Source organism: Pygoscelis adeliae, unplaced genomic scaffold (assembly GCF_000699105.1).
Source record: "Pygoscelis adeliae isolate BGI_AS28 unplaced genomic scaffold, ASM69910v1 Scaffold171, whole genome shotgun sequence".
NCBI lineage: Eukaryota > Metazoa > Chordata > Aves > Sphenisciformes > Spheniscidae > Pygoscelis > Pygoscelis adeliae.
In genome coordinates, this window is record NW_008824186.1 from 7,949,667 (window position 1) to 7,973,184 (window position 23,518).

Sequence of the window (23,518 nt, forward strand, 5' to 3'; positions counted from 1 at the left end):
AATCCCAAACCAAATTCACGACCAGATTTCTGCTCCAAGTCTCAATCTTGTGACCTGCCGCCTAGGCTGCTTTGCAGCTCCACTTGACTCCATCGAGCCACTCTGCAAAAACACCACTCTCTCACTGAAACAAGTGGCTCCTAAGTAAAATTTTTGAAGATATACACTGCATACTCATTCGTGCAGGTAAGCACAGGAGATGCTGCTGGTGAGACTGACAACACAGAAGGTATTTGTGAAAGGCTCTGGGGAAACAAGTGAAGATGAGAATGATTTCTTTGCAATACAAGAGAAAAAGCTTTTAGAAGCACATTATGTTAAGAAAAAGGCATTTAACTAAGAAAAAGGCATTTAACTAAGCAGGACAAGACAAACTTTGTGAAATGTCAATGGTTTCTTATAGATGAGGAGATTTCCCTGACAGATTGTCAGTCTCGAGAGATCCACAAATTATCAGCCTGGCTTTCAGCTTGATGTTGAACATACTAATGTTGTTAACTCTTCCAAGGCGGTACAGTCATTGGACTTTTTTTCCTTCTTGTAGCAACATGTGAAATTGGTCACTGTGCATAGAGAATGAATTTCACTGCGGGCTCCACTCACAAGTTACGTTCCCCTTAAAATTTTCACAGCTTTCTGCACAGAGGTACGTGTCATGCACTGAGCAATAAGTTCATCAGAGGTGTGTGGGGTGAGGAGTCCTCAGGTGCTCACAAAGACCCTGGTGATTCGGCTGCCCCAGGACAGCTGGGATGATGCAACCCTGTTGTCACCAGGGCTGCAAGCCATTAGCATCTAAGGGCTGTTGGGTAAAGCCACGGTATGTGAACTAATGGTCCCAAACCATTACCTACCCAGTTGAAATCCTTATCACAAAAGCACTATGGTTGTGATTTGCATCTCTCCAATGTTGGGTTCAGTAACTTTTCCATCTGTCATTACCAGTAATCTCTCTTTGTAATCTTCCTAGTACCTCTGTGTCACCAATATCCCCACTACAGGTGTTGTGTTTCCTAATGGTCCACTTAGCACATTCAGAAGTCTTCCATGCTCACGCTATTGTTTGATTATGTCTTTTAGGGTTAAGATCTGATCAGTGTATGTACACCCTCTTCTGAAGCTAAACTGAGTTTCCTTAAGCCTACTATTCAGCTGTGCCTGCTTTCTTGTTCACAGGCACTCAAGCAAATGTATTCTCAAACACAGCAAACAGGCTAATGCCTCTTGAGTTTTATATTCCTTCCTGCCACCTCCTTTTCTTTTTCTTCAGCTTGCTGTAATCACATCTGAATACCAGGGACAAGTCCTTCCGCAGCTTTGAAAAGCACAGGGAATACCTGATGCTGTCCCATGGGTGACACCTTTGTTGTCAGCACAGCCAGGAGGATGCGATGCTTTGGGATGGCCGTCTGTGTGTCACACTGAGGGCTGGATCCAAGGAGCGATGACATCTGTGGGGCCACTTGCACCCTCTTTGATGGCTTTCGGTCTTGATCCTTGCGGCTGTGCTTGGCACCCCTGTTGATCCATCTTTTAAATTTCCCAGCATAGATTAGCAATGCTCTTTTCAACAGGTTTCCACTCTCACTTCTAGCTTCTCACCTAACGTCCTGAGTTTTCCTGCCTCCCTCTTCAATACGATAAACTTTTGAGAGACGAGCCGTTCCGACACGTTTCTGACTCTGTTGGTGTGGAGGTGTGGGGCCATGTGAGTTTGTGACATACTGCATCTGTCACTCACCTTCCAAAGCACAGCTTTAGAGATATGTCTCTGAAAGGATCTATTTAGAAATACTGATGAATTAAAAGTACACTTGGAACCTGGTATTAAGTCCTAGTTTAATGCATACTCAACCTTTATTCAGGCTAATCACAAAATCTAACTGTCCTTTCACACTAAACTCTTTTCATGTCAAAGGGACTTTGTCCTTGGTCAGAGTTTATCTGATTAAATACTGATAAAGGTGTACCCTGATACAGGCATGCAAAAAGTTGCATTTAAGAGAAGATGAGCATTCAGACTTAGCTGCTGTGACCGAATGGAAGTAGCAAGCCTCAGTTGCCTCCTTTGGGCAGGTTGGTGGTAGCTTTCTGAGAACGCTCTCCATCGCTGACAAAAGGCTCTCAAAACTTACAGGTGTGGTGGCCAATCTCCAGAGAGAGGCTGAAATTGTTAGGTCTTCTTAAAACAAATGTCCAGTCACTTCTTGCCAAATACACCAGCGTTACTGGTACTACAAGAAAAAGCTAATGAGGAAAACAAATATTGTTTTATTAATTCTCTTACGTGTCTGCATTGTTCAAATGCTGCAGACGTCATTGTGTGAGGTATCACACAAACGTGCAGTGTAAGGCACTGATCTGAACAGCCCATTAGCTTGGGTAGTGCCGATGTAAAATAGCCATATCGCACACTTATAAAGTAGTACTACTCGTGATAAAAGTAAAACCCATTATAAATAAAAAAATCTAAAAGTTGTTTACGCCAATCAAAACCAGTCACAATAGTATTCGTGCCATGGCATTTTAGTGATCAAATCTGTATTTTGTAATTAAAAAAAAAAAAAAAGGACATAAAAAATTATTTCCCTAATAAGCGATTGATATCATGTTTAGTAAAAATATCTCAGGATCTTGAGGAAAATTTGTGACATATTATTTCTGCTAGAAATCGGTGTAACGATTAGGGCTTCCAGCTCAGCTCCAGGGAGATATCTTTCTTCCATTGCATTTTTCTCTGTTCCTCTTGTGCCAACTCTTATAAAACAAGATACCACAGGATTTAATTCTAAAAATCTAATATTACTGCCTTGTGGTGAACTGAATACTACAGATTCCTTCTTGATAATACTGTCTCATGGGATTCCTGCATGGTAACAGAATCTCCTGGGATTCCTGCCTGGTAACCATATCTCGCTGGACTTTGGTAGTATTTCTTCCATTGGATAACCCCAGCCCCACCAAATAAGCAGTCATAAACCTTACGCTCTCATTATTTTACATGACATTATTTTACTAATGCAGATCCTGCACTGTTTAAATCAGTGGGGTGGGTTTTTTTCCACTGATTTTCACTGTTAGAATCAGGGGCTCCAAGAGAAAAGAATTCTATGGAATATTTTATTTGTTTGACAAGAACAACATTAAGAAATACTTTTAAAGTAGCAATAATAGAAATATTTCATGGCTGGGTTATTTACATGCTGTTATTCAACTCCTGCAGGACTTGCACTTAGTCTTTAACCATACATGGACTAGAAAGCTTTTTGTTGTTCTGAAAGTGAGATATTGTAACAGGTCTTCCCTTCATGACAGAGAGAGAATCACAGCTAAATATTTTCAACAGGAATATACTGAACAATTCTTGAGAGAGGTTTTCAGTGAATGCCTCTGCCGCAACTATAGATCAGCAATAAACCAACAGCCATAAATCATCTATTATTCTGCTTGGTTTTATTATACCCCAAAGGCTCGCTAAAATATCGGGACCCCATTGCAGCAGATACTGCACCCTTAAATAACGGAGGCGGCGATCCAGCCTTTCTGTTCTTAGCCAGTCTCTCTACCCAGTTGTTCACAGCAAATTGACAGGGGATAAAATTATTCCAAAAAGCCCATGAACAGACAGAATTTTGTTCTTACCGCCCTGCCCAGTATGTCCAGACACTTTTCCAGCTTTTCCCAGGACGTGAGGTCACCCTGGGAAGCAGCAGTTAATCCACTTGCAGGGTAACTCTGGCATGAGAGGCTGGCCCCCACGGTTGCACATTTCACAGGGTTCAGACCTGTTTCATCAACCCGTAAAGCTGAAAGTGATTCAGGAGACATCTGCTCTGGTTCACCCTGTGAGATTTCCAGGCTCAAAAGTTTTGGCTTGAGCTTTCCTCTGAATTATTTAGTGTTTCTAATGGCCCGGTTTTGAGAAGATGACGGGATCTTTATGGTTGGGGATGACCTTGATGGAGGGATTGCTGCTGAGCTGAGAGCCAGCCTTATGATTTCATAGTGTTGTCATATTGCCATGATACACCTCTTGGAGAACCCAGCCCTAACAATGTAGGTCAAATAAAACGGTGATGGGCCCTGTGAAGAATTATTCAGTAAGCTTTGTGTCACTAAGCTCTAGATGTACCAACAGGTATCAGGGCGGGTCTTGACCACCGTCTTCCCAGCACAGGGTGGCTTTAGCACAGCTCTGACCAGCTGAAGCTCTGGCTCAGTAAGAGAAGGAAGGTTGGAAACCCGGACACTACTAGGGCACTACTAGGAACCACAGTGAAGGCACCTGAAGAATATAAATGTTGGAGATAAAAGAAGGTAAGCAGGCAACACCTTCTATTAAAGCACTGTATCTCCTGCCGCATGTTCAGATAAAAAAAAAAAAAGGACATATGCCATTTTTCCTTTTCACAGCTGTCTTTCAGTCCAAATATAACACTCACAACTCCAGATCTTACGGCTGTTCTGAGCCCTTTTTTGAATCCAGGCCATGCTTCAACACCAGCTTTTCTTTGGTCTTGATCAAGTCATTAAACCTCATAACTCTTGGAGATGTAAGTATCGGTGATAACAATCCCTGACTTCTTCGTGTTATTTTTGAGAGGATCAATAAAGTTTCTGAAGCACTTTCTGAAGGTAAAAAAATATGACTGACACACTTGATACCAGATCTGCCAAGACACCTTTATCCCTACACCCTTGAATTTCCATGGTGTTTAGCTGCCTGAAATACATTGAAATGAGCAGGCAGGTAAGCAAGTGAACGGCATTCAGGAGCATCAGTGGCTTTGGTCCTGGCTGGCACTTTGGTACCCTCTGCGATGACTAGAAGGGCTGTATGTTCTGGCTATTACTATAGGGGGGTGGTAATCAGGAATGGTGTTAGATTAGGGGTCTGCAGGGTCTGCATCTCTGCTCTGTTGCCTTTTAGGGTACAGCTTGCTGCATGGGCAATGAATTGAGAAAAATGTGTTGGAGACTTGTGGAAATATCCACAGGCAGCCTGGACAACGAAAACAGGAAAAACAAAACACTTCTTACCAGGGGGCTTTCGACAGCCTCTTAAGGGGGCATTCATGACTTTCTTGTGAGTCACCGCCCCAAAAATACTGTAAGTGCTATTCGTTCAGCGGGGCGAGCAGTGCAAGCTGGAAACAATCTAGGGAACTCTCATCTTCAGGTCAGTGGGGGCTGGCAGCGCGGTCGTTCTCTCCCTGGGAACGAGGGGTGAGACGAGAAAGAGCACGGCTTCGAAATTGCTCTCGTGCATGCTGTGGCTGGGGACTGGCACTGCAGAAAGGGAAGGGTTTACTTGCTGCCCAGAAGCAGAGCTGTGGATCCCCTTTGCAGCTCTCGTGAAAACTGGAATGATTTTTTTTTTTTTTTTGTGCTTGAGGGATGATTATGGCTAGGAAAGGTTTACGCAGAACTGGAACAAAAAGAAAAGGTGCAGAGCTTGGGGGAGACGCATGAAAATTCCTGCCATCCTGAGCTGCTTAGTCTTCTGCTTGGAAGGGTCAGAGAGCAACTTTGGTGTATATCCCGTTTATAGCCCACAGGACCTTCTTAGGGCCTGAAGCCCTCCTGCTATAAAAATAGGGGAGAATCCATAAAAGCAGCAGCATCTCATATATAGCACAAATCTTTTCTTACAAGACAGGCAAGAAGCTAAATGCCTTAATTAGAAGTTCACTGAGTTATTTTTTGTATGTTGCAGCTAACGACACAGAACATGGACTCCTGATTGAATACCAAGGCAGTAAATCAATGGAGGGTCTTTGCTACCGTTCATGAAATGCTCCAGCTGTGCTCCTAAGGATTATAATGTCAACAGAACTCTTGATTTGAATCACAGCCTTGCCTTCACTCAGGGGCCGCATATTAGTCTTGAAAAGCAGACAGAGTTTCATCGCTCAAAGAAAAAAAGGAAAAGAGAATCACTGAGCTGAAAATAAAATGGTGATATAGGGGAGGAACACTGCAACACAGCCAAAGCAGACGCGTGGCAAATTTCAGGAAAAACCTCTAGAAATGTGAAAGTTAAGATATTTCTCCATGTTTGTTTAGTATAAATTTCACAAGTCAAATTTAATTTTTCCTAATACGTTTAGACAGTGCTTAGTCACCTGATTAAGTGCTCAGCTGGTGTGACTCCTCACAACTTCATCAAAGCCAGTACAGCAATGCCAACCGACTCCAGCCAAGGATCTGGTCCTTACTCGGATTATGATATATATCAGGAATCCCAGGAAGCAAGACACGGATCATTTTAGACACAGGTAAATTTGTCTGGAGGACAAATATGCTTCTGAATATCGCTTGTGGTTATGCTTCTGCTTTAGAGCATGAACAAATCAATGAAGACTAGACTGTTCCATCGAGCTGGATTCCTGAAATCTGTGTAAAAGGTGTAGTTTTGCCTTAGCAAAACACTTGAAGTTTCCCAGGAATCTTTTGACATTTAGCAGGTGTTCTCTTGCAATGATTGTAATAAATCTTAACAACCCACGTGCAACCAAGCAAAAAAAAGCTGAAGACTCTCCTAACGATGACCTTGAAGTTGTCGACGAGGTCACAGTGGTAGTGTCATACTGCAGTTTGCACATGTTCTTACTTTTTTATTCCTATAGGAATCAGCTGCTGCCAAAGTACACATGATACAAACTAGAATCTTGATTATCCAAAGCTCAGTCATAGTCTCTGTTTCCTAGAATACAGTTTTATCCCTGGTATTTATTGCTTACATTGAAAAGTATCTCAGTTATTCCAAATCTTTGTTACTCAAATTCGGTAATTGGACCCATTAAATCAATTTGCAATTAATTCAGCTGGCCCAAAACCATTTCCCCTCTCATAACTGCACTGAAGCTCTGCAAAAGTCTGCACAAAACTATTCAAGAAGGGAAAGACCTAGCTTTACTTTGAATATTTCTGTTGAAAGCAAAAAGGAGGAAGAGATCTCACAGAGCCCCGATATTCCTGGAACTTCGGGCAGGTTTATATCTTTGCAGGAGCAAGAAAACTGGCCATCCTTCCTCTCTGAAATGTACAATTAATTGAAAATGCTGCTTTTCACTAGCACCAAGGTTGAACAATAGCTCAAATACAATGGGATTGGAGAGTTGAGCCAAGTTCCTGAAACGTAATGCTGGTTTCTACTGCACTGGCTCTTGCAAAGTCACGATACCCAGTGAGGATGATAGTAGCCTGCTTCCTGGCTTGGCATTTTGTTTATTTTACTTCCCCACCATCACACGTGAAGCCTGCGCAGAGCTGCACCAGCTCGTGCTCCCTCTACCATCTGCAGGACTGCACCCAGGGCTCATGCCCACGGCTGCCATGGTGGGTGGGTGATCAGTATCAGAGTCTCCAACAGCCTTCATGCACATAAGTCTCCTCTTGTCATTTCCTTGCATAACATGAACTTCTCACGGGGTCTCCAAGTACAAATGCACATGTGCCACCAAAGTTGAATACACAGTTTCACAACTGTTAAATGTGTTACCGGTTTGCCATCACAAAGTCTAGCCAAATAGAAAGTATTAGTTTGTTTCAGAAATAAGTGAAGTATCACATCTGCAATGACGTCATTGGTGTGAAAATATGCATTTTGTTTCTCTCAGATAAAGTGTTTCATTCCCAGAAGTGTGCGCAGAATAAAAACCCACAGGCCTTCACCCGGCAGGGTTCTCCAGGGCAGTTTTCTAAACTCATTCTGTTTCTTCACCCCCCCACCCCACCCCTGCTTGTTTTCTTCTTTTCCCTCTGTCAATCTCCTGGAGGGAGCAGGACCACAATAGCAGCTCAAGGTGTAAAAGTGCTTTTCTTATCTCTCTCTGATTGCATTCTAATCAGTCCATGTTTCCTTTCTGATTCTGCTTTATCAAGGTTGTATGGAAAAGAGGCACAAAGTGTCCTTCAGTCTTTCCACAGCTTTTTGACCAAATGCTTCATTATTTTCTAAAAAATATGCTCTTCCTTTGTTTAGCCATATATGTTCTTTACATGGGCCGTAACCTAGATTTGCTCCAAAACTTACCAAGAAAGCAAATTCTTGCCTACCTTTCTAATTCACCTCCAAAATTGGAACCTTGTTCCAGTATTCAAATACCAGAATATTCCACACATAGACTTTATGCATTGTATTATTTTATAAGGGTTTATTTGTTTTATAAGAATCTTCTTGTTCCATAAATTTAGACTTTTTCATCTCACTACAGATGCCATGGGAAATTGATACAAAAATGTAGCAGTGCAGATAAGAATTTTTTTTTTTAATTTAAGTTTTCTTTGAAGAAGAAGTTGGATGAAGTGTTTGGCTTATGCCATGAGACAGTGCCATTGCAAAAAATCATAGGGTTTTTTTAATATGAATTTTTTAAATCAGAAAAGCTTTCTTATTTTTCATTCTTGGTAGAGAAGCCAAGATTTGTTAGAACTTAAAACAAGAAACAGTATTAAGTTTACATCAAAATAATCTTACCTTGCATTGAGCTATGGGGCAGGAGAGAAGGCTTGGGTACAAGTTTTCACTAAAGCTGGGAAAATGCTTAGAGAAGTAGACAGCAGAAAGGGATGAGAGAGAGTGAATTTGATCTGTGCAATACAGAGATAAGGGGAAACTTAATATTGGGTTGACTTCTTTAAGAAAAAGCAAAACATATGTGTGGGATCACCCTGCTCTGTTTAGATTAGGAAATTTAGGGTGTTAAAAGAAAAAAAAGACAAGAAAAGAAGGAAAAACTCAATTTGGAAGAGCTTTGTTTTACCGTCCTGGTCCCTCTCTGGGAAGATCTTAGAGCATCTCAATTTCTTATAGCTATTTTTGAAATGCATTTGCAGTAAAGCACTGGAAATGCAATGTGCTCTTCATTCAGAGCAGGGGAAAGAGAGGGTTAACCTGATCCAGAGGGTTTTCTTTCCATATGCACTACTGAATATGGCCAACAGATCCTCGGAGCAGACAGACTATGGGACACAAATAAACTCAGTTTCTGCTGCTGTAGTTTTAGACCCATGTTGCCATGAAAAAATGTCTAAGGATTTAAGAATAATTGTCAGTTGGTTTCATGGTCTGAGCAACACACGCCTGTGAGACTCCATGTCTGCAGTGTAAACCAAGCATGTACGATCATACTATAACTATGCTGCGCCGAGTAACGTATGTCACCTATCTCCTAGTGCCACTGTCTCAGGGATTGCCAGCAGACTTCTTCATTTCTGGCCGCATAAAGTAACATTTGTGTGACTTTTCCTAGTAGGAACATAAAAAGAAGGTGGAGCCCTGAGCTGCTGTTAATTTTCGGGGGGAGTCCTATTTAATGAAGTATCTGAAGGCACTGAATTCTGGTCATACTTTATGAATGAGCCCATTTCTCCCTCCAAAATCCACGCAAGGAATACTTTCAAAAGATAAAAATTCATTTAAGACAGATTATTATATTTTGTGGCTGGTCATCACATGTGATGTATTATTGCACAGTATAATCAAACTTACATGAAGTAAGGTTGGTTCCAAACGAAAAAGACATTCCATTCAAAAACATCTTACTGTGAGATCTGGTGATATTTTGGCACTATCAGACCTAGTTTTCTTTGCTCCGGGACAAAAATTTGCAAAATCAAGCAGCCGGTGCCAGAGGTGTTTCCAAGTCAGCAGAACTGCACACCCCACCGGGGCTGGACCCTTCAAGAGCTCCGCAGCCAGCCCCGCTGCCCCCTGCTTCTTGCTTACATTTGCATTAGCATCAGGATGTCTCTAAATTCTCCTCACAGACATGTCACAGTTCTTCAAATCCAGACATTTCAGATTGCAGTGAAGTTACTAGCGTTTAGGATTGTTACTGTAGGAAAGCACAGCATTTTCTTTAATACGTAAAGTGAAGACCATGAGCTTGTTTTTGTGGTCAGAAAGGGGATGTGCCCTGGATTTCAGAAAGGCTTCTCTACCGCTATGCAATGGTGGCATCTGAACTATTGCAGAACTAAAACGGGACAGAGTTCTCTTTAACTGTCTAAATTTGGAGGTGGCCCGAGAATGCTAACAAAGGAAAACAGTTACCATCAACTGTTCTTTAATTATAGATCTGCTTGTTCACCTTCCCAAATCCTTCAAACCTTCCGAAAGGAAACAGGAGACATTTGAACTTGAGCACCGCTGCAAACTTCAAAGGCACTATTTCAGATCGCTTAAAAAAAAAAAAATCAGCTCAATACATTTTCTCCCTACGTAAAGCCTTTTACCACTTAAAATCCAAGAAGGAAGAACACAAATCTTCTTTAACAGAAGAGGAAGCAGATACGTGAACTAAAGAAACTGCTACCTTATCCAAGCTCTTCAGTTTTGCTATATTCTTTAGTTCTCACAGGGGTGGAAGTTTCCCAGATTTCCTTCGGGATTTATACATATTCTTGCTCTCTTTCTCCCTCCGCTTTGCTAATTCATGCTGCTGAAATAAACCTTCCCAACACCATGGTTATGGGCAGTGCTCTCATCTGAGGAACAGTACATTCAAAAAGCAAGGCACCTTTTGCTTACAAACAAATAACTATTTTATTCACACGTGCCCCCGACCTGTTTACTGCACACATTTATGAAAGGCTCAAAGTATTCCAAAATCTTGTTTAAGCTTTCACAACGTTGTAACGTCAGGTGGAAAATGATTCAAGTCCACTGAGAGTAATAGAATAAGTCCCACCACCTGTGGTGGGAACCAGACTGTGCTGGAGTCAAACCAAGCGATTATAGCTGAAAAGCTGAACTTTATGGTATGAATTGGTTCATTCCAAGAGAGTGAATTCTTTGGTGTACATTCTGCCCAATAGCTTCTCTGAAGATAGTAACAAGAATGAAATCTGGCCTCCAATTGGAGAAAAATATGTCAAATTCAAGGAAAATTTTTTACATCTAGTTACTTACGTGTCTGCTTTTATTCATGTAATATTTTCAGGTCTCTTTTTTATATTTTAGAAGCTGGTCACTTTTTGCTGTCACTTTAATGGCCACAAAATGTGTAAAGCAACATTTGCAGCCGCAGATGTTTCCTTCACTGGGTCATTTTGTCCCTCAGGGCTGTGTCCACGACACCGTTTCCCATTACAGGTGCCGCCTTAGCCTATACACCAGCAAGTGAAGAACGTGAAAAACAAGCACAAAGGAGGGAACCTTTCTCACATTGCTCATCTCCACCCTTGCAGATAAGCTTTTCTGTGCACAAACCAAGGAACTCACTATTTGGAAAAACGGCTATAGCAACAGCGAGGAATCCACGATCAGTTTTTAAAATGCCATTACCAGAACAAAGAAAAAATAAAAATTCTTTAGTCCCCGAAGACTTGTACAGCTGTGGTGACATGCTGAGGAGACAAGAAGCAACAAAGGGGTGATCGAAGACATCTCGCATCCACTTCTTAAGCTCTAGAAGATGCAGCAATATCTGCCAGGATCTGGTTCATCAGCAGACACTCTTCGCAGTCTCCTGTCTTTGAGATGTCAGCATCCCTCCCCTGTGCCTTACCTCCCCACAAAGAAAATGGAGACTGACGAGACTGTCAGCGACCGCAGCCGTATTCCATATTGCGACACAGGTGGGTCATGAGTGCTCGCATCCTAGAGTCAGGAAAACAAAGTGAAATATGGAGATGGACCCCGTTTCGCCCCGGACCACCACATCAGCATGTGGAGCTGGGGCAAAGCCCAGGCTGCTCGTCCATGTCCTGTGCTCGGGCCGCTGCGGCAAAGCTGGAAGCCCAAACTCCAACGTCAGTCTCTTGCCTGTGAAGTCTGAAGGGTTTGTCGTTAGCTCGTTTGTAAATCATATCAGATATAGCTTACGTTATGTAAATGCTAAATGACTGATACCACAAAGAATATTCTAAGGAGATGGATTTGAATTAGTGGGAGTTAATGCATTTCATCCCACCATATGTTGTTTCACTTGTTTGTTTCTTTGTCGGTGTATTATCCTGGTAAAAGATACTTCTTTTGTGATACTTCTAAATGCTATATTTATTACCAATAAAAATAGTTTGCATTCCAAAAGGAGAAAAAGAAGAGCTGTCAGTAAGGTCCTTCTGTGCACAGATTATTGTTTTGATAAGACAGACCACAGCAGTTCCTATCAAGATCTTTTTGGCAGAGTGGCATGCTGATCTCCTTGCAAACGTTTGGTTCTTAGAAAACAATTCTGCACATAAACAATGCATAAATAGTTGTCCTAATTGAATGCCTCTTTTTACAAGGCCTTCAGCACATTACTGGTAACTAAAATGGAAACATTTCAATTCCAGGAGTATAAAAATATGTAGAATCTTGTTTGCTTTGGGCTCAAAGATGTAATTGTATTTGCTGTATGTGTATGACATTCAGTAATTTCATGATGACTAAACTTAGAAAGGTTTTGCCTTATTTGTTTTAATACATTTTTGGAGAGTTACATTGTAAACCACTCTCTTTTAGTACTCTCCCTGAGTTTTTGAGGCCAGAAAAAGGATTTCGTATTTTAAATGCAATTGATTATACATTTTTCTGAGGAAAATTCCATGTAACTATGCAATACACATATATATAAATATGAAGAATCTTATGTTTTATATCAAATATAAATAAGCACTAAGATTCAAAGTTTTCATTGTCATCATTAACAGCTTCATTTTCTGAGGTTATTGTTTAGGTCTGAGAGGGACATCAGTGCACGGTGGCGGCAGGGTGCTCAGGGGAAAGGTTTTCGCTGTAACTCAAAGAGACTTTTCAATGGCATTGTTTTGTGATGTCTCATATTGCCCTGCCTGGCCACAACTTTAAATATATTTACTTGTCTGCTCCTCTGAGCTCATATTCACTGATGAGGCTTTGAATCAAATAGTTGATGATGAGTATCAGTGTATTATAACAGCTTTGCTGTCCAGATTTTTTTCAGCCTGAACTGTTCTGGATGGGACTAAACCTTCTGAAAGCTGGGGGAGTAACCACATCCTCGATTCAGACAATTATAAGAAACAGTTAAGCCTTGTCGCCTGAATAGTTGAACTAATACCAGCCCCATTCCAAAGCCAGGTCCATGCAACCACCCAAAGCAAAGACACGTGTGGTCAAAAGGATTTCTTTGCCTATTGTTTTGCAGAGGGTTGTACATCTGCAAAGAAAAGCAGAGAAGAAAGAGGAAACATCAGGAAGCAAAGCAGGAAATCCAAGAGCTCACAAAAGGACTCGAAACAGAGAGGGTTTGGGGCTAGGTACTGCTGTTAAAAAATATGAACAAAAATCCTCTCTAGCATTATTTTGTGCTTGTGGTGACTGAGGAAAACAGATTTTATACATTCTCTGTAATGAAATAAGTTTACCTTGAGAAATGTCACCAGTCTCTCTTCTAAATGCTGAGAGTACGAGTGTGAAGGAGTTTCCAAATACAAATGGGGTGCACAGCTATTCTTGCTGAAGCAAATGGGTAACGGTAGCAGGGCTTGTAGAAACGAGTATCAGACCTATGGCAAGTGGTGAAACAAAGAGTCAGAAATATCACAAAATTACTAAAATATAATCTCAGGATGGCAGAGTAATGACCCTCAAAGAGGGGGAAAATCCATGCTGAGAAAATGAAGAAAAATGTGTGAGTAAATTGGGAAACAATTCATGCTTTGTAACTTAGTTATTCAACATGGCGTAGCTATTTATGTTCCACGCACAACTCTTGCTTTTTATGAACAGACAATCACAAAAGTACTAACATAATCCCCAAAGACCAGAATATTTTACACAAAGTTTTGAACAGCTCAGAATATAAGAGCTATGATGGGCTAAAGCAAGGATTAAAGGAACTAAAAAAGTCTGCTTCAGCTATCAATCAAGAAGTCATGGATCAGGCTGCATGTCTTCCGTCTGGAAGCAAGTGAATGAAAACTGCTGGCCAAAACCCCTTGATGCACTGTTCTCTGCCTCACGCCCATGAAAGAAAATGTCATTCAAGTCCAGTTCAAGTAATGTACGAGTGACTGGGAAAGTAACACAATATTTGGATAATTTGTGTGGTTTCTACAGAACAATATTTATTTCTTAAAAAGTGCAAAACTGGAAGGAGGCAGTTCTGCAGATGAAGTTTGTGAATGGAGAGAAATCTGAGGGGTTGGGCTAGGGAACTGGACTCTGAAATGCACAGCATGAGTCCGAATATCCAAAGGTGAGGGTGAACTACTACTCAGTTTGGATTCAGTACAACTAATAATTGAATCACTGAATCATGGAAAGGTTGAGGTTGGATGGGACCTCTGGAGGGCATCTGGTCCAACCCCTCTCCTCAAGCAGGGACACCTAGAGCAGGTTGCCCAGGAATAGGCAATTAATACATGGTGACCATGCTCTCCTGGCTCCAGGATGAGAACAGCAACAGTTTGTGCTCTGATAACTGACTTGCCACCCAGGATGGAGAGGGTTGAAGTCATGGTCTCAAGATCTGGTTTCTGCCCCCAAAGGAAACAGTTACAGGGTCTGAATGAGTGGGTCTCACACAGGGTGCATCTACACTGGAGTCTGGTTCAAATCAGAAACATGCTTTTGAGCAAGGTCTCCTGCTAGTTGGAGTGATGTCAACGTTTGCTGAGCACATGAAGTGGATTCCTTCTTGGCGACACTCAACCCAAAGACCCTCTCAGAGCACTCCACCTGCCAAAGGGCTTTCAGTCCATAGGGCCAGACTGGAACTTATCCAGAATAACCCTCCCACCCACTCCCAAAATATGCATAGTGTGAACATTGGGTGCTTGACACCAAAGGTTTTGCTCTGCAGGTCTGTTGCTGTGGGTCTGCACTGCGTGCTAATGCAGGTGTAAGCACAGAATGCTGATGGTGGCCCTGAAATGGACTCTGATCCACAAAACAATTGAAAATTGACCTGGTATATAGCCAAAAGGCTGCAGCAGACGAGCTCTTTACCAGGTCTGGCTTCCCTGAATGACCCTTTCTATGATCTCTGTTTTGTGATGAATTTAAGGATGCCAGTGAACTTCTGGAGTATGTGAAGTTTGTAGAAACTCTACAATCCAAAATGGGTAAAGCTTACATCTTCCTCAAAATAAAAGAAAAGAGTCTGATAATAGCCTGTATGATGGAAAGGTATAAAGTCACTCAAGAAACTTTTAAAAGAGGAGACACACCTTGACTTTACAATCCTAAGGGGAAAGTAACAGTAACTCAAGTCTACTGCCTCTTGTAAGGTATCCCGTAAGGTTCTGGTCCAAATAAATAAAATGGGATATAGGATACAACTGGGATAATTATAGTGAATAGGATTTCAGCCTGTCAGTATCTGCAAACTGTGGAATTCAAGGTTGCTAAAAGAATATTAAGTAATGAATGTCTGTAATGAAAAGTATTTCAACAAGAACATTAGTATTTCTTAAAAGATTAAAAAAAAAAAGAAAAAAAAAGACAAATCCCAAAGCCATCTCCTTTGAATTGCTGCAATGAGACCGAGCAAAGAAAAATTCTAAGAATGACAGTAAAATTGTTTTAGGTTGATGTGAAAATCATCACTTACCTACAGTAGTTAAAATGCATTGCATCCAATCAGTTAATTGTTTTTTCTTTTGTCTCCCCCCTCCTTTTTTTTCAGTGTCAGTATTTTAGACTTTGTTGGGATGAAAACTGAAACTGAAATAAGGATATAGTTCATGCGTTAAGCTAAACTTCATTGCAATTTCCTATGGGAAGGTGCTTAAAACAATACTCCTACAACAAGCATGCAATACAGCTCAAAACACAGACAGGAGTAAGCAGGTGCTTTGTAATTAATGGTATTCCTATACCACCTATAGCAATTACCTTCTGTTGCATTATGGCAGGTAGTTTGACCATCTGTAAAAGAGAAGTGGAAGGAGAAAAGAATGAGAGGAAAATTTGATAAAAACAGAGACAGAAAAGCAAGGGATACAGCCAGCACAACCACTTGCGCTTGAGAAAAGCTAAGAGTGAAGACTAAATGTTTGATAGGAAATGGACTTGGAGCTGGCATGAAGATGCCGTCTTTGTGTCACGGAAAACAGGAGTTTGTCCACTTTCTTTAGATGATCAGGATTGTAGCAAAAATACCTGATGCAGTCATTAATCATTAGTTTTACAACAAAAATTTTTAGGGGAGAGAAAGCTGAGAATGGATCTTGTTTTTCTTACAAGTTGAGGTGAAGTAGATCTGAAAGCGTCCAAAATAAATATGACTCAGAAATTAGACATGGGGAAAAACAGCTCTCAGTCTTCAGTTGTAGGTCATCTTTCCCTGCCAGCTGGGCTTACTGACACTTTCCTTCCCTTGCATTTTGTTCTTGAAGCTTGAGAGCCATGAGGACTCCCTACGTCCCCCTCTTTCCTGCCCAGTCACCCTGTTCAGCCCCTGCCAGTAGCCTGAAGGGAAATACAGAGCTGCAATAGGGTAGCCAGCGTAGTCAACAATGTGTCCCCAAAACACCCCTGATGCCCAGGACGAAAAACTTAATTTTCTTCACTGATACAACCAACTTTCAAAAAACACCTTGAATTCTGCAGCAGTTTGGACCTTGTGTGTTTACAGGAGAGTAAACAAAACAGAAAGTCTGATTTCTTCTGTTTCTTCTTCAGTCTCCATGCTGCTTCTTTGCACAGCTTTTTCAGTGGCTCCTGACATGATACTGCCTGATTACTTCTGTGAAGATCCCATCACTATGTTCAGTAATTTTGTAAAAGCAAGAAAATTTGGGAACATGGTTCATGGTTTTCTGTACCCTTTTTTAAACCTAGGTCTATTCTGTGGGCACCAGATTGCACTATTTAATGTACGCCATTTAAGTGTCTTTTTACATTATTTCAATATAAAGGAAAGCAGAGATCAAATAATTTTTACTTTCTTATTCAAACATAGTTTCTTTCTTTGTTAGAATGTTACAGAAAAGATGCGAAGGTAGAAGGAATGGAGTGTACTTTTTGGTATAAAGACACCTTTCTGTTTTTACCTTTATAGGGATGTAAGCAGTGCTAAACCTGTAACTACTAGGCTTAGTAAACTCATTCTATGGACTCATTTTACTTCTCTCTCTCACAGAATTCATCCCTTAGTGATGGAAGATTTTCACTACCTCGTTTTAGATGATCATACTGTTATTCAGTAGGTAGCCCACAAGAAGACCTTTGTGTCAATATGACCAGGAATGGGATTTGCACCTGTCGGTTTCTATATAATCTCGTATTTAACTTACAGATCTTTTGTTAAACTCAAACTGAATGTTTATTTCAGCGCAGTCTCTCTTTTCTGCAGCTGTGCTGTATCAAGGCCTAATTCTAGGAAGTGAAGAGCACAAGGCCAAATCCCATTGAAATGACCATTATTTGTGCTTGTCAAGCACATCTAAATCTTTGTACTACTCTGTCATCTCCTGGCTGTGAAGAGAAATTTTTAAAGCTTAACCCCTTCCTCAAAATTAAACTTGTGATGTGGACTCCCCTCAACTTTGTAAAAGTTAACTTCCAGAATCAGAGTAGAAAAATTTATAGAAACATATTTTTATGTGGATTGAATGAAAACTCAAGATCATTAACCCCCGTCTGGATTTGGAGCTTTCGGGTTAGGACTACCTTGTGAAAATAACAAGCATTTGAAAAGAAAGGAAAATCAGAACATAGCAGCCACCTTAAATTAGCGAGTCACTACAGTTTTTGTATGCCCAATGTGACTGTTATTCCCCCCCCCCAAATAGTTAAAACATATTTAACCTAGAACTAGGACTTCCTGTAGAAAACTTAGCTAAACAAAAGTACCCGATAAAGATTCTCATCCCCAATGCTGAATTTTCCTATATTGCAAGTTCAGTCCACACCACAAACTCGGCTTTCACATCGTATTTGGGTCCTATTTTAGAAGAGGATTCGTCAATTGGTAAACAGGTATATATTGCTAAAGCTTGGCCAATGCAAATGCCACTTCACCAACATTCATTTATTTGAATGACAAGGTCAGGTGTCTTGGCTTTTTAATTAAACCAATTCAAAAATACTCTAGTAATGTGTAGGTCTGTTGAAATGTTTGAAGTAGCTTACAATTTTACTTTTCTTGGACAGTCATGGAAAAAGTATAATTGATACTGACTGATCATAAAATAAAAATAAATACATGTAAGTTAAAAAATAAACCAATTTTCTAACTCCTGTATTCCATAAAAATAGGAATGTAACCTTTTATGAGGAACTGCCAAAAGAGCCATGAAGATGCCATGCTTTCTCTGTGGACACAAAATTGGTTAAGTGTAAAATAGTCATATGATCTGGGAGGACAGGGTCACTGAGATAATACCCTATGGCAAGTTAGAATGAAAATGCTAGTAATGAAAATGATTTTTTTTTTCAGAAAAGAAAATGTGAAAATCATTGACGAAATTATTACATCCAACAAATTTACATTTGAATGTGCCTTAGTTTATCTCACATCTCTTTTACCACAGATAATAATTCTACAATAGCTAAAAGTAAGTGATGTGACTTTCAGTTATATTATACAGTGTCTAAAAAATGTCCGTGTTAATGCCTGTCATACAATCACAGCTGTTAGTTTTTTTAGTAGTATTTTGAAGACCCTCGGTCACTTCCAGCCCCCATACAAGCTCCCTCCACCCCCGTCAGTGTCCTCTCCTTCTTCGCTGGTTCTTGCTCGGGGGCTTCAGGAGACTCTCTCGATATTTCATGTTTGTGTGGAACAGTCGGACCATTTCATGGTCTTTGTTATCCAATACCCTGGGCAGAAAGAGAGACGATTTCTGTGTCCTGCGAGTTTTAAAGCCCCTTCTGGGTCGTCCTTTCCCGTTGATTGAGACATACCAGAGTCTCTCTGCACTGGCTTTGCGCTTGGTGCCGGCTCTGTTAGGTACAGTCCGGTAGAGATGGGACGCATAGGTGTTATAACCCAACTCATGGATCCTCTCCACGAACTCACACTCTGCATTATAATTTTCCTGTAAAGCGAACATGACAATGTTTAAGAAAGACTATATGGGCAACAGCTCTGTTCTACCTCAATAAGATTGGACTAAAGTCTTAAGCAAGACTCAACTCAGTTTTAGGATAAGGACAGCAACACGTGTGGTGAGAAAAACTCAGACTGGTGCTACAAAAGGCGAGCAGAAGAGAAGCGCGGAGCCCGAACTGCTGTGCAACGAGGTGCTCTCAGCAGTGTGAGCATACCCCATGGGTCAGAGACAGAAAGAGGCCAAAAAACAATTTGAAAACAAAAAAAATGGCATGTGAATAGGAATGAATAGCTCTGCTGATTGTTCAGCTGTAAATTTAATTTTTTTGTGCTTACGGACCTAAATATGCCTGTGAACTGGACAGATGATTTAATTGCTGCCTATCAACCTTTGACATCTATTAAAAAGGTGAAATACTACAGTTTAATGTAAAATGTGGCTCTTTAATTGGTATATTCATAGTTAGACACACCTGCAGTCTATTACATCCAGTTTGTTACAGATATTTGAGCAGTGAACAACACCTTTATGAAGCTTCTTTGTTTCTCCTCCCTGGGAGCAGTAGAAACGGTGCAAATAAAAGGACCTCCCACACTGTAGATCTTTTCTTAACTACAAAATCATCTTTGCTGTACCTGTGTGATTAAGACTTCAGTATCTAACATGCGTAAAGCACAGAGGCAGAGGGGAACTGCTACCATGGTCTTTACAGAGGTTTTTTATGGAGCATTGCCTCTGCGGAGGACATGGAAAGGGCACAGGTAGCCAGGCTGGGGCCAGAAAAGCCATAGGTTCCATTAACAACACGTCTTTAATGCTGTTCACTCACCAGAAATGCTGATAGGCATTTAACAAGATTTTAAAAGACTCCACATGTCTCAGCTTCACAGCTGTAAAACGGAAGTGGCCTTCCTTGCAAGGACAAGGTTTTCATATGCTGTGGTGCTGGAGCCCACGCAACTACCATGTGTAGGTAGATTTGTCCTGCTGTCTGCCTCAGTTCTGTTTGTAGGGGGTTTATCACAGAGGATAAACCTAGAGGATTATCACAATCTGCTAAGGACACAAAGGAATTCTGCAGACTCAACAAACTCGTTTTATTGACATGGGAAAATTGGTGAACCAAGGGATAATGGAGTTAGTCCAATACCATTTCATAAAATGCTCCCTGTATAATTATCCCCAAAGAAGTCAGTCTTATTTGAAATAGAGGCCTTGCACAAGTTCCTGGCACAGTAACATCAGTAAAGTCGTTGGTCAGTTTTTTCTAGGCAAGCAAAGCCAGGAAGTTTCTCCTGAGCTGAGCCCTCACCCTTTGCTGCTTCTGTAAAAAAAGCTGCAGTGGAATAGCTTTTCCTGGATCATAGAATCATAGAAACATTAAGGCTGGAAAAGACCTCTAAGATCATCGAGTCCAACACCACCATGCCCGCTGAACCACGTCCCTAAGCGCCTCATCTACACGTCTTTTAAATACCTCCAGGAATGGTGACTCAACCACTTCCCTGGGCATCCTGTTTAACCACTCTTTCAGTAAAGAAATTTTTCCTCATTCCTGGAGGGATTCCTCCAAAACACAAGTCTGAAACAGTCTCTCTCAAACTTGAGCTGGAACAGCAAAAATTATTTTTTCTGGTTGTACAGAAACCTTTCATGGCCGATATTGCTTGGCACGTGACAGCTGACGAAACTTCAGGATGGCCTGATGCTCCTCACACTAGAAAAGGAAGTCCAGGAGAAAAGGACTCTGTGGGCTAACCTACTCTAGGCTTTTCTCCGCTCCGGGAGAGGAGGTTTTTGCTCAGAATTTGTTTAGTCTTACTTTAATTCAGTTTAATTAATCTGGAGGAAAAACATACATATTTTGAACAAGAAAGAGAGAAAGATGAGAAAGAACTTGAAAACTCATCCTTCCCATTAATTTCTTTGGGGCAGACACTGGCTCTGAGCTGATGGAGGAGCCCCATTGAAAAAGATGCTCATTTTAATCAGAATATTAACTGGAAGCATGGAAGTGGTCAGCCTTAGCTCTGGCACAGCAGAGCTAGTATGTCCTCATTCCACTTCAGCTGCATTTTCCTTTGCCAAAATTGTTTGTGATCTGCTTCTCTGCATCAGCAAAGAACCATCATCTTTACACACAGGCCCTTTAATCAGTGTGTATCGCATGAGACACATTACAGAAGCTGGATCACAATCCCTATCAGAACATTCTTGAGAAGGTGGAGTAAAAAACATTAAACTAGGGAGGCAACTGAGTTGATTGTGTTACCTGATTGCATTCACATGGAAAAAAAAAAGCTCACATTGCTCGAGGACTTATCATGCTATTCAAATCAACAGAATTACACATAATGACTAGTTGGAGGAAGCAAATTTCACATAGCCATATTCTACCCTCTTCAAATCTGTATCCATACCACAGGATTCCTGGAGAAACTGCACAGTATGGCTGTTACACAGTAAGAGATCACAAGATTGCTAGGGATGTAATCAAAGACAATGGAAGAAATTCAAGTAGGTAGATAATGGGTATAGTATACACACTGACAAATACGCCTTAGTGTGTCCCTGAATGTGAAGAAGTCTAAGCTAAAGTATTTTATTCACTGAGGGGAAAAATTGGCTGGGCTGAAAAGGCAAGACTCCCACTACTATCAGTAGAGCCCAGATTTTACCTCAAATATCAGGACAAAAAATGAGGTCAAAGGAGTAGCATAAAGAGTTTATTTTCACCTTTATCCTCTTGCACCTTCTCATACTTCCTTCCCTTGCTATAGTCCTGCCTTTTAGTACCTGTAAACTCTTTCACTGCCCAACCAAATGCTCTGTGCAAAGAAACTCCCATCAGTAGGCTGCTTTCCTGTAAATGGAGATGCTCAATTGCTTCTGGATATTCCTTATCTGACATGTATATTCTCTGCCACTGTCCAAGATCCACATCGAATATAAATATGGATAATTTTGAATAGAGATGGACCTTCTGCACTGCAAAGGCTGGCTCCTGAGGTCTTTATGAGTGCACCCAATTGCCCAGAACTTTGGCCGCGTGAAATACCTTTGCCAAATATATTCTTCTGCCTTTGGCTGTACAGGCAATACGAAAGTAAGACCACAGCTTCTTTCCACTTTTAAAAATATACTGAATGGTTGCCTGCAACAATTCCAGACAGAAATGTGTTATTACATTACTCTTTTCTCTATAAATGTTTATTTATAAGAAATCAGTGCTCCCCACTGGACCTGTTCTCCCTGTAGGAAATGACAGGCATATGCCAGCCTTAAGTAAAACTTACTGATGCATAAAGTCTGCCCCTTTTGTTCATGGCCAGGTATCTGCCAGAGAACAAGCCCTTGATGGCAACGATTCCAACATCAACAGCAGTTATTTCAAGAATACCTAGAAACAGAAACAATTATGAGATATGTTGTTGCTCCCCATCATGCGCAATTCTTTGAGATACATTTGAATGACTGCTTACCTGCAGAGTATGATTTCACAGCTACCACTAGCTCACACCAAAATCATACTGCAATCATGTGTATGAAACCAGACTATTATTTGAAACAATATAAAACAACGACGATGTGGGAATTATTTGAGACAAGCTTGACAATAAATCCCTAGATGTCTGATTGAGATTGAACTCCTTCAAAAATGAAAAAGATCTGACACTGAACTAGAGGTTCACTTAATCCTATATGTATATAAAAAAGTTTAAATCCTCTTTAATGCTTAGGAACACAAGAGCTCTTGACTTATTGAAACCAGTCACAAAGCTGTCCCTTTCAGGACAAAGCCCTTGCTGAGGTCTCCAGAGGGTAAAACAGAGTGAGTCGGCTGCATTTTAGAGCCATGTATATAATCATGAAAGGAACTTGTCATTTAGGAGGTCAATGTAGCCCTCCAGACAAGGACAATATGACTGTCTGAGCCAAATTAAAAGGGAGGAGATTTTCAGGCCATCAAAGATGGGGTCTCAAACACAAGAAGAGTGTCACAGGCGAGGCTGGCGCAATACCTGCCAAGATGTTTATGTCCAGCCAAAGGTGCCATGACGCTGATGGAGGCACAAATGGCTCAGGAGATGTTGTGTCGTATGTGCAGGGCTCTCTAGCTGGCTCGCTCAAACTCTGCTCTCAGTTCTCCAGCTGTGGCCCAACAGCTCGGTACTGTCTATGAGTGTTTGGAGGCAAGAGGCGACCCTTGCACCCAAACCCATTGCTGCCTTTCGGCAGTGATAAAGCAGAGCCAGGGGCCTGTCCCCTTTGCAGAGCTGGATTGCTGGCCTGTGTCTGGGAAAGTTGGGGTGGTTTTGGTACAGCTGTTTTGAATCAGACACCGGTTCGCTGCTGAAGGATGCCTCCTCCAGGCTTTGATAGCGAGGGGGTTTTCCTCTAGGAAATAGCGGTTTTCCTTTATGGACTTCAGACAGATCCCTGAGGTCTCCCTATCTCTGTGTGCCATCACCAGCTGGGATTTACGCTTCCTGGGGTGGCGGGGCCGGGGCGGAGGCCGGGCTGTGCCCGCGGCCGGGGC

General features: G+C 41.3%; 1 protein-coding gene across 1 annotated transcript in view; it reads right to left on the reverse strand.

Moving 5' to 3' along the window:
- Positions 1–18,630: 18,630 nt before the first annotated feature.
- FGF3 (fibroblast growth factor 3) overlaps positions 18,631–23,518 on the reverse strand; it is a 127,347-nt gene continuing 122,459 nt past the window's right edge. Inside the window, exons 2-3 of the mRNA XM_009334593.1 lie at positions 22,275–22,378; positions 18,631–18,963 (exon numbers count right to left, since the gene is read on the reverse strand). Coding sequence (XP_009332868.1) covers positions 18,631–18,963; positions 22,275–22,378 — 437 coding nt within the window. The remainder of the gene's footprint in view (positions 18,964–22,274; positions 22,379–23,518) is intronic.